General features: G+C 52.6%; 1 protein-coding gene across 1 annotated transcript; it reads right to left on the bottom strand.

The window, feature by feature from the left end:
* Positions 1–2,110: 2,110 nt before the first annotated feature.
* Positions 2,111–7,748, bottom strand: IL10RA (interleukin 10 receptor subunit alpha). Its single transcript, XM_033172522.1, has 7 exons — positions 7,697–7,748; positions 7,317–7,440; positions 6,969–7,147; positions 5,829–5,989; positions 5,213–5,363; positions 4,484–4,605; positions 2,111–3,034 (listed from the first exon to the last, which is right to left on the bottom strand). Exons 1-7 carry the CDS (start codon positions 7,746–7,748, stop codon positions 2,150–2,152), a joined length of 1,674 nt encoding a protein of 557 aa, XP_033028413.1. The 3' UTR covers positions 2,111–2,149.
* Positions 7,749–10,491: the final 2,743 nt, after the last annotated feature.

Raw genomic sequence — 10,491 nt, 5'->3', positions numbered from 1 at the left:
ATTTACTGTATCTTTTACATTTTTTGTAAACTGCTTAGAGGCTTCACTTACAGTTAAGCAGCATACAAATTTTGTCAAATTAAAAAAAATCAAATGCACGAATTATTCATAGTGGTGCAAAACGGAGTATGAGAACATAGGTAGGCTTTGAAAACAATGGTCTGCTATTGCTGTTAATAGAAATACACCTGCATCTTATTCTTTAGGGGTGGATTAAGTTTAGAGCCAGCTGCAAAGCACAACTCCCCTGTGGCTCTCTGTCCACGCTAGGGGACGAGTTTCACTTCCTTGTTGCATCAAAACAAACCCAAGGCTGCCCTTGTGGATTTGGCTCATAGGATGGTTGGCAGGTACAGCTGCAGGTGTCCGTGGGCTGGACTGTGCCACTTCAGAAGGCAGAGGGGTGCTCAACAGTTTGAAATGTTCCCCTAAGTTTAAAAGCTCGTGGCAATAGAAAAGAAGGTGCCACTGCTAAAGGGCTGGGACGGACCTTTTCTCCCAGATGTGCTGCTTTGCAAAGTTTGCCTTTTTAAAAATAAACAAATAAGGGAAGCATTCAGAAGTGGTTCCCCCCCTGCCCACGCCTGCTGCAGTCTGAAGTGGTCTGGTGCAGTCATTCTGATCGTATGTGCAGGGCAGTCACATGATCTTTCCACTTGGGGGCAAAAGCTTGCATTTGCAAATGTACCTAAAGGGAGGGTACATTTAGCTTCTCAGGACATAAGCGTGCTTGCAATCCACTTGACACCATTAGGGAAAGGAACCGCCACCAGCTCTGGGAGCTGTGAAGTGCACAGACCAAGACCGTTTGCCAGACCAGGAGCCTCTGCATCTGACCCACCAGCTGGTGCCTGTGCAGGAGATGCTCTTCAGCTGCCCAGCCTGCCTGACATCACGCCAGGTGAGCAGCTCTGCACAAATGCAAGCACCGCACACTTGGTCCTTGGGTGCTTCACGGAGGGTTTTCATCCCAAGGCAACGCTTCAAAGCGGCATGGCATTTAAAATAAATAAATAAATACACTGAAATGCATTGATAAAAAAAAACTTGTATGCTCCAAATAGATTTACAAAATAAATAAAATAAATAAAGTCAGTTTGTACAAAATATTTCGAACATTTAGCGACCTCCCTGTAATCGTAATAATCCTGAAAGAAGCTCACTGAATCCTCATTCCTAAGGAAATGTAGGGCTGGCAAGGTGAGCTTGGGCACTGAAGCCAGTGCTCAGCTGAACAAATATATTTCTTAGCACCCCTCACATCAGTGGCAAAGGCTGGCCCCGGCATTGCAAAGGGGGCTGAATCTGGGCTAGTGCAAGTTCCCCCACTAAGGAGGAGGCAAGTCGATCTTCTGAATCGTCTGGAAGGGCCCTTTGCTGCTGCCAAGGGCAGATCCAACTGCTTCCTTCATCTCTGAGCACCTCTTGCTGACAACAGAGGCTGAAACTGGGCTTTCTGGGCTCAAGGCCTCTCACTGCTGTACAAGGAGGGGGAGAAGGTGGCAGGTTGGCTCAGGGTCAGCAAAGGGACCTACACTTCAGAAAGGCACAGGCCAGTCCTGCTGAGTCTGTGTCTATTGCTTATGATGGGGTCACCATCCTTTTTATCTCCAAAGTTAAATGCAAGGGTAATGAGGTCTGCCCCAAAATGAATGGAAGGCAGCTGAGGAATCTGTGTGTTCTTTGTAGGAAAGGACACACACACACACATCCTGAAGACACTGCAGCTGTTGCCAGCAACAAGCTACCAGTGCTCAGTGTTGCAGAAACAACCCCAATGATGTGTGAAGTGTCCTCTCCTTCCACCCCCCCACAGCTACCTTCCTCTAGTTGCTGCAGACCTTTTCAGGCAGACATGCACCACTGCACTGACCTCCCTTCTTGCATTCAGGTCCCAGAGCTTCTCAGAAACATCTGGTATCATCAGCCTCCTTCCTGCTGCATGTTTTATGTCTGTGACTAGAATAAAACATGCTGGTTTACATGTATGGATTTGGGGGACAGAGGAAAAGTGTATCACGGGGAAGGGATGTCAGAACTAGAGCTCTATCTGCCCAACAGAAAGGGACTGTCAGGAGGGTCCGTCCCACCCCCACCCTCAAATCCTGTCCCTTCCACCCTGCATCCTCCACCTCTCTGTGTGGCTCCATTAGAGCTGTGCTATCTCCCATTGACTCAGCTTATTGGGAGGCAGCCCTTGCACCCAGTACTGCAGGAGGGTCGGGACACCGAGGCTCAGTTGTGGAACAGAGTTCACTTGTGGGGAGATGTGTGAAGAGGGGCTCGCCAGCTCTTGCTCAAAGAAGCCCAACGCCAAGAGGGTATTGGAGAATTCAGGGGGCAATCCCAGCTGCTCCAGGGGGATGCTGGCAGGGAAGGGCTGTTTCTGTTGCTCTGTTCTGCCAAGAAAGTCATTGGTAAGAGTTCCGTCCCTTGCAAGGCCAGAGGAGGCACCGACGGAGACCTGTTTCAAGTACCCAGTAGCCGAGACGGGCTCCAAAGAGGTCATCTCCTCTGTGCTGAGGGGAGGCTGGGAGCAGCCCAATATCTCTGACTGCTTCTGGTACCCAGAAAATATCTGGGCCTTGGGTAGGTCCTCAGCTTCTGGAGCCACCTGCTCTACCCCACTGGAAGAAGAGGGAGCCTCCAGCAAGAGCTGCTCCTCCCTGCTGAGGCCACCCATCTCATCCTCTTGGGTGCCTCCCTCTTCATTGCTTCCCAGAGACAGCCTCCCCAGGCTGCCAGAAGGATCCTGCAGGCAGATGCCACTGTCTGTGCTGCAGCCACTGCTGTCCATAAGGTTCCTGAGCTCTGCACCCTGTGTTAGCAGCGTTGGCAGCCAGAAGCAACCTTCCAGTGGCGCTGGTGCTGCTCCCATTCCACACTTTGGGCTGTCAGGGTGGACAGGGTCTTTTGGTCCCATGGAGGAGAGCGGCTGGATGGGATCCACCTCTAAGCACGATACCAAGTCTTGCACCCCGAGCGGAGGCTTCTCCTTTGGCACCCAGTGCAGACTGTGCTTTACGGGAGATTTCTGGGAGGCAGAAAGAAAAGACGTCAGTTGTGGCTTTATGGCTTCTGTACACTTCTGCCAACCAGGTGCTGGTCACAGCTGGAAGAGCCTTTCAGAAACCAAAGCCTGTCTCTGAGGCTCTGCTCAATATTCCTTCCTCTCTGCCAGGTTGGAGGGGCGGGGAGTCCTTCTCACTCACTCACCTGCCAGTCTTGAGCAGCCCAGACCTGGTGCCAGGCATCAAGTGAGGAGCAGGCAGGGCCCCCTGAATCCAATGCTAAGGATCCTGTTGAGCCCCTTCCCCCAGCCACACATCGATAACTGATGAAGGACCCCTGGGACTGTCAGAAGAGGAGGTGGAATTACCCCACCGACCAGCAGGGATGCCAAGAACTTTGGGTCAGGGTCAAAGATTGCTGCCATCATCTACAGACCCAGTTGTTGGCAAGCAATTCCTGAGAATCCTTCACTGGCAACACCTGTGGTTAGGGCGATGTTTAGGAGGCTGGAGTATGTAAGGCATCCCTCTGGACCCTTCCAGTTGCTGGAAACAAGGCAGGTCTCTGCTATTTCATTGCTCTGCCTTGCTGCACCTCCTGTGATAGTGACCTTGGGCTGTTCCCTGTCCTTGCTTCTGTGCTTGACTTCGACTTGTGGAGGCTACCTTGCACCCTTGGGTAAGTATGTTGAGAAAAGTCTTACCCTTCTTTGGACTGAGACCTTCACCCCTGAGAGCACCCCTGGAGCATGACACTGTTGCCTGAGGCAAAGGAGCCTCCCCCCTTCCAGTTATCTAAGATGACCGGGTTGTCAGTTTAATCCAAGTAAAAAAAGAGAGGATGCCCCCCCCCCGCCCAGTTGCAGCTGAAGACAGGAAGGTAGCTTGGGGGAGGGGCAGCAGACAGGCCTGGCTTGTGGAAGACACCACAGTGTCCTCTAAGACCTCACAGCTGATGCCCACCCCACCCCTGTCACTCTTTGCTTAATGATAGAACCAGCTTCTTGCTCAATAAGGAACTGAATCCACCCAGGGGAAGTAAAGACTCTGGTGGTAGAGAGGCAGCTGTTGTGGGGCTGGAAGGTGTGGGTTTGAGTCCCACCCCCGGTCATGCACTCGTTGTGGATAGGTCAGTATCACCCAGCCTCAATCCCTATCTGCAAAATAGGAATATTAGCAACTTATTTTCTATGGCTTTGCCCTACATAAACCTGGTTTTCTTTTATAAGCACTCCCTGAAAGGCATCTAGGTGCTCTGAATAAATAGGTGGGGAGGTGCAGAAGGGACCCTGAATGTGCAGAGCTGCTCATACCCCTCTGGGTTGCCTTCTACAGAAGTGCAGGCAGCGAATCTCTCTTCAAGACTTCTCCATGGCTGCAGAAGCACCCCTAGGATTCAGTTTCCTTTTTTGCCTGTACACTTGGACTGCCCATAGGAAGAGAGGGTGCAGAACCTCCGTGGAAGCACTTACCAGTAAGAGAGGTGCCTCTTTGGGTTTCCTCACGTAGGCACAGGCTACTCCCAGTCCCAGGCCACAGAGGACGATCACCGTCAGGAGGGCTAAGCTGGAGATGAGGATGGGTCTTACATAGTCTGCACAGAAGAGATAGCGACTTCTGATTATTCAACTGGATGGCCTGATGGGGGAGTTCTACAGGCATCTGCAGGAGATTGCTAAGTGCACTGTAGAGACAGGAGTACCTGGAGAATCAACTGTGGGACCAGGGTCTGTGTCCCCTCCGTTCCTCTCTGTATGCCCTGGCTATCCTGCCTCCCTCCCCCCTGCCCTCCTCAATGAACCAAGCCTCCTTGAGGAGGTGAAGGAAGGGACTGGCGCAGCTAGGTTCCCTACATGAGAATGTGTACAGATGCAAATATGTCAGAGACACATGCTATGGAGAAAAAAGGGCTGTAGCTTAAGAGCTCAGTTGGCAGAGCATGAGAATCTCAATATCAGGATCGTGGGTTTGAGCCCCATGCACTGCATTGCAGAGGGTTGGACTAGATGGCCCTTGTGGTCCCTTCCAACTCTACAATTTTATGATCCTATGAACAGCAACCCCATGGATGCTTTGGGGCATATGCAGAGGGTGGGCTACCTGGAAGATGCTTCCAATGTCTCCTGCTGTTGACTCTTCGCCACACAGAAGAACAGTACGGGGGGGGGGGCGGCTGATGAGGAAGGGGACTGGAGCCTCACCTTCCTTAGTGGGTATTGAGATACACTGCTCCTCTGTCCTCTTGCCAGGACTTGGCTGGGAGACCACCCGCGGCTCCACACTGATGCAATAGCGTTCTCCCCATGACAGCGACGAGAGGTTAAACTCCAGCTCGGTCTTAACATACTCAAACTGCAGAAAATAATGTGAGACTTGTCAGTCCAGCTCAGTCCAACTCCAGCCAGAGTTTACCAGGCTGGCCAATGATATCCGGCTCTAGCCAAGTCCCAGTCAGTGCCAAGGGTGTCTCCTCTGCCCCCTGGCATCCTCAAAGAGGCCAGCCCTCCCTATGCCAAAGGGTCTGGGCCTGGCCATTCTCTTCTTTGTGGGAAGCACCTATAACCTTCAGCAACAGCCTGCCTCCCTAGTATGTCAACCAAGAGTGCTTCCTCTGGGAACAGAAGGGGCCGCCTAGGACAGGTTCCCTGCCAGAGTGTGCAATGCCCATCCAGAGAGAGCGCCCCCAGTGGCCTGCAGAGCAGAAGGAGGGACGGTGAAGCGGGTGTTGTAGCTGGGTGCTCTCCCACCCCTGCCGCAGGCAGACCTTTCCCCTGAACTCTTCCAGCCAGGGTGCCGTGCCATCCACCACAGCCTTACCTGGATATTGTCAGACACCTTCCGGATATGGACATGGTATTCCTCCGAGTGGTAGAGGTCCTCATAGGTTATATTGTGCCACTTGCTGGTGGGAGGTTGCAGCTCAACTTGGACCACGTTGTGGGAAAGAGAGAGGCTCACTCCCGCCAGTCGAGGAGTTGCTGGGAAAATAAAGCAACCACCAAGAATTAATGGGAATTTCTGTTGGGGGAGTTTAAAAAACTGCCTGAGTGTGACGTTCCAAGGTTAGGAAAATACAGTACTGTTCCCATCCCAAACTCCAATGGCCTTTCATGTTTCCTGGGGAGCGGTGCACAGAAACCGAGCACACAGCGTACCAGTAGCCAAGAGGATGCTTGCAATTTTTTTTTTTAAAACAGGCCTGACTTATAATGTTGCGGTTCTGCTGGCTCAGCTCTGCACTATCATTGTGCTGCTGGCATTTGTTAAATAGATTTGGATATTTATTAATTTAGTCATTTAAAAAATAGATATTTCTTTGCAGCTAGGAAAACAAACAAAACAAAATAACAAACCAAGAACAGACAACAAGGTCACAAATTGTATTAACTATGCATGATTGCACTGATAGCATCTTCAAGTCTTACTAATTTAGTGATTTGAATGTACTGTACATTGAAGTTTCTTTTTAGGGATTATGTTTGTTTTATTCCGTTTCTTGTCATAGTCTGTTAGCCACTTTGGAGAAATAGGCTAAGTAGCAATTTTAAACACAAACACAATGGGACACAGACCAGGGAGCTGGGGGTGGAGGGATCTGGGAGGCGGTCAGCCACCCAGGACTTTATTGCAACGTTAGAAAGCTGCCTTTATGGGTCCATCTAACTCAGCATTGCCTACACTGACTGGCAGCGGCTCCCTAGGCAGGAGAGTCCCTGCCGCCCCTGCTCGGAGATGCCAGTGGGGATTTTGGGCCTTCTGCACGCACAGCAGCCTCTCTACCATCGACCCAAAGCCCTTTCCTCGTTGCTGTCGCGCGGGGAGCGCGCATCTCCTTGCCCGCCGGCGGGGCTGGTCAAGCACACCAGCTCCCAATCCGGATTCTCTGGCGCGGTTCACCCACAACTGCCGGTTTCCTGGGGGTGGGGTGGGGTGGGGTCGCTCTGCAGCGGCGGCTACCTGTCTTGGGATCGAATCGATTCGTCTGGGTCCAGTTGGAAACGCGCGTCCCTGTTACCGTCCGGACTCTGGCGTGGTAGAACTTCGAGGGCTCCCGCGTCTCGTAGGAGAGGTCGCAGGAGTGGATCCGGACGCGCGTGCAGTTCAGCGCTGGGTTCCAGCCGCCGTTCTCGCCGTATCTGCAAGAGAGGACCGGGCGAAGCGGGTGAGGGGAGAGGAGGAGGCCGGAGTGGCGACGGGGCGGGGGGTTTGCCTTGGATGTCGACAGAGACCCTTCCACACTTAAGACGGCCGGTGCAGATGCCCCACCAAGACCCCCAGGGCCGCGACGGCCCTTTCCCTTCTTACCGCATGTACTGGACGTCGTACAGGAGGAGCCCGTGTCCGGTGCTCGGTGGCTCCCAGCGCAGCTCGTGATGAAAGGTCTCGGCCACGAATCTCACGCGCTCGGGCGGGGCTGGGATCTTCCCTCCTGCAAAGGCAGCGGTTACCGATTAATTGTCCTCCTCGGTTACCTAGGCCCCGCGGTGAGCCCAAGAGCGACCAAACCAGGGCTCCAGGCGGGCGAGGGTATCTTCCACCCGCTCTACTCCAGAGGAGGGCAGGGCCACGGAGAGACCCAGACTTGGCACCCTCAGAAGGCAAGGAGAGCCCCGCGGCTGGATCAGAAAGCCAAGCCCCACACCCCGTCCGGCCCCGCGCGACCCTCTCCCGCCCGGGATCCTCACCGTGTCCCCGAAGGCAGCTCAGGAGGAGGAGAAGTAGCGCCGCCAAGAGCATTGCCCCTTCCCGAGTCTAGTCCATGCGGCTGCTGGCGAGCGACTGAGCAAAGGCTGCGAGGTGGGCGGGAAGGGGAAGCGCTGGCGACGTTTTTCGCTTCCCTCGGGGCAATCCCCGCCTACGCCACGTTCCTCGGGGAATGTCCCGATGCTTCTCTGGGCAGCCCGGCGACGAGTCCCCCTAAGGAGGCGAGAGAGCTCTTCTGGATTGGGGACGGAGCCGCGCGAGAACCAGCAGCCCAACACTGCAGGCGGATCCGTCCACCTGGTCTCCTCTTCCCTATCTGCAGGGGTTTTTGTTGTTGTTGTTGTTTTAAAAAAACATTTTTATTAAAAGTTTTGAGAAACAAATCATAGCAAAATACAAATTAACGGTCGTTCCATTGAAAACAGTCCCGGTGAGTTCCAAAGGATCCTTAACTCATACACGCCAGTAGCCTTTCCAAAGATTTCCATGCGATTGTGAGTTTATGCCAGTATGTTTCCGAGCACAATTCAAAAGTGTTGGTGCTGACCTTTTTAAAGCCCTAAACCATGGGTAGGCAAACTAAGGCCAGGGGCCATATCTGGCCCAATCGCCTTCTAAATCCGGCGTGGATGGTCCGGGAATCAGCGTGCTTTTTTTACATGAGTAGAATGTGTCCTTTTATTTAAATTGCATCTCTGGGTTATTTGTGGGGCATAGGAATTGGTTCATTTTATTATTATTTTTCAAAATATAGTCCTGCCCCCCACAAGGTCTGAAGGACAGTGGACCGGCCCCCTGCTGAAAAGATTTGCTGGCCCCTGCCTAAACAGCTTCGGCTTAGTATACCTGAAGGAGTGTCTTTACCACCATCGTTCTGCCCAGACACTGAGGTCCAGCACCCAGGGCCTTCTGGCAGTTCCCTCGCTGCGAAAAGTGAGGTTACAGGGAATCCCTGTGGACCACCCTCCCATCAGATGTCAAGGAAATAAACAACTGTCTGACTTTTAGAAGACATGAAGGCAGCACTGTCTAGGGAAGTTTTTAATGTTTGTTGCTTTATCGTGTTTTTAATATTCTGTTATGAGCAGTTCAGAGTGGCTGGGGAAACCCAACCAGATGGGCAGGATATAAATTATTATTATTATTATTATTATTATTATTATTATTATTATTATTATTATTATTTTATTATTGTCTTCCTAGATCTGGCAACATGCAGTTGACATGCAGTTTTTCTGCTAACCCACAGTCCATACACGGGAATCCCATGAGCAAAGCATCAGACCCTCGCCTAATTTCCAGCTGGGTGTTGTCATCCAACGAAAGGGATTAGCAGGGGATTCTGCCAGATGAAGGGAGACGGTGCCCCTCTGGGGGCTGTCGGGGTCTTTACTTTATCTCCCCCAGCAGGGCTCTTCTTTCGCCAGTCGTCAGGGTCTCTGCCGCTGCCCCTTCTCAAAGAGCGTCCAAGCTCCGAAGGGAAATAAGTCCACGCGCGCCCCTTGATAATCTTCCGCACGTTCTAATACTTACCCGTAAATCAGATTTAGTGTGTGCGCCTGTGTCTGCCTCGTATATTGTTGGGGAAAGCCAAGTGTGTATGTGTGGGAGGGGGGGGCAGTCACAGCTAAAGTCCACCTCCCAGCTCTTCAGCTTCAGGGGCTGGTGAGGATAAGGTGACAACGCGCAGGGGCGGGTGGACCGTGGGCCTTCCTATCTGGAAGCGAAATGCCACCTCCCTCGCGTGCCCTGCGGCTGCCACCACCGTCTTTCTGACCTTTGGCCGGAGGGGATCCTAACAGTCCGTCTCGAGTTTTCAGGATGGCGTCACCGAACCATTGGTCACACCATGGTTCTTGAAAAGGCTCCGCCCCACCCCCACCCCCCAACAGGTCAGAAGTGGCACGTCTATCGTCAGGCAGCGATTGCCGTCGGGTCGGGGAAGAAGAAAGGGTTCAACTTCCCCTCTGCTTTGGAGCAGCTGGGAGAAACCCAAACGGTAGGCTGAGAGAAGAAGTCTCGGCCGGCTTCTTCCTCCCCACCCGCCACAGTTCCGCAGGAAACCCCAGAGCGAAAACAACAACCGAAATGGGGAAGGGGGAAAAGAGAGAGGCTTAGAAGAAAGAAGCAGCGCTTCGAGAAACGAAAGAGGCAGCAGAGCAGAGGGGTAAGGAGGGGTTAGCAGGGCTGGATTCATGTGGGGGGCAGGGGAGGGCAGCTGCCCCTCAATCAATACAAATCAGTACCCTAACAAAAGCCTGCCCGCCCGCCGCCCCACAAATCCTGGCTACGCCCATTGTTGGATTAACCATTAAGCAAAGTAAGCACTTGCTCAGACATCAAGGGAAGGCGGGCACCGCAGAAATATCCAATTGCTGGATTTACCATGGAATTTGCAATTAGAAAAAGGCGCCCCAGGGTGCCATGGTAGAAGACCACTGCCATAGAGGCTGCGCATGGAGCTCCTTTTCTCAGTCCTCCTGTCATATACCCTTAGAGATCACCAGGGGGAGCTCTGGAGATGGGAAACTTTGGAGACAGCTCCTACAAAACTGTCTGACCTCACCACACACCAGGGGATTTGAGTACATCAATGACACTTAGAAGCCCAACAGGGACAACATCACCCTAACACTCCAGACACCAACATCAAACCTGCTTGTCCCAGGTGAGCTCCAGGATGGACAGCAACAGATGAAGGTGTTCCCAATGTGGAACTGCAGCCATATGGAACACCTCACATGCTGCTGTTCTCTCTGCTATGCAGCTGCCAAAA

Source organism: Lacerta agilis, chromosome 15 (genome assembly GCF_009819535.1).
Source record: "Lacerta agilis isolate rLacAgi1 chromosome 15, rLacAgi1.pri, whole genome shotgun sequence".
Classification (NCBI taxonomy): domain Eukaryota; kingdom Metazoa; phylum Chordata; class Lepidosauria; order Squamata; family Lacertidae; genus Lacerta; species Lacerta agilis.
This window is presented reverse-complemented; position numbering and strand designations above follow the sequence as displayed.

Coding starts and splice junctions, on each gene's coding strand:
- IL10RA (XM_033172522.1), bottom strand. CDS start 7,748: ATGCTCTTGGCGGCGCTACTTCTCCTCCTCCTGAGCTGCCTTCGGGGA. Junction 7,441..7,696: donor GAGCTGCCTTCGGGGACACG/GTGAGGATCCCG, acceptor CTGCCTTTGCAG/GAGGGAAGATCCCAGCCCCG. Junction 4,606..5,212: donor CTCAATACCCACTAAGGAAG/GTGAGGCTCCAG, acceptor TCTTCTGTGCAG/ACTATGTAAGACCCATCCTC.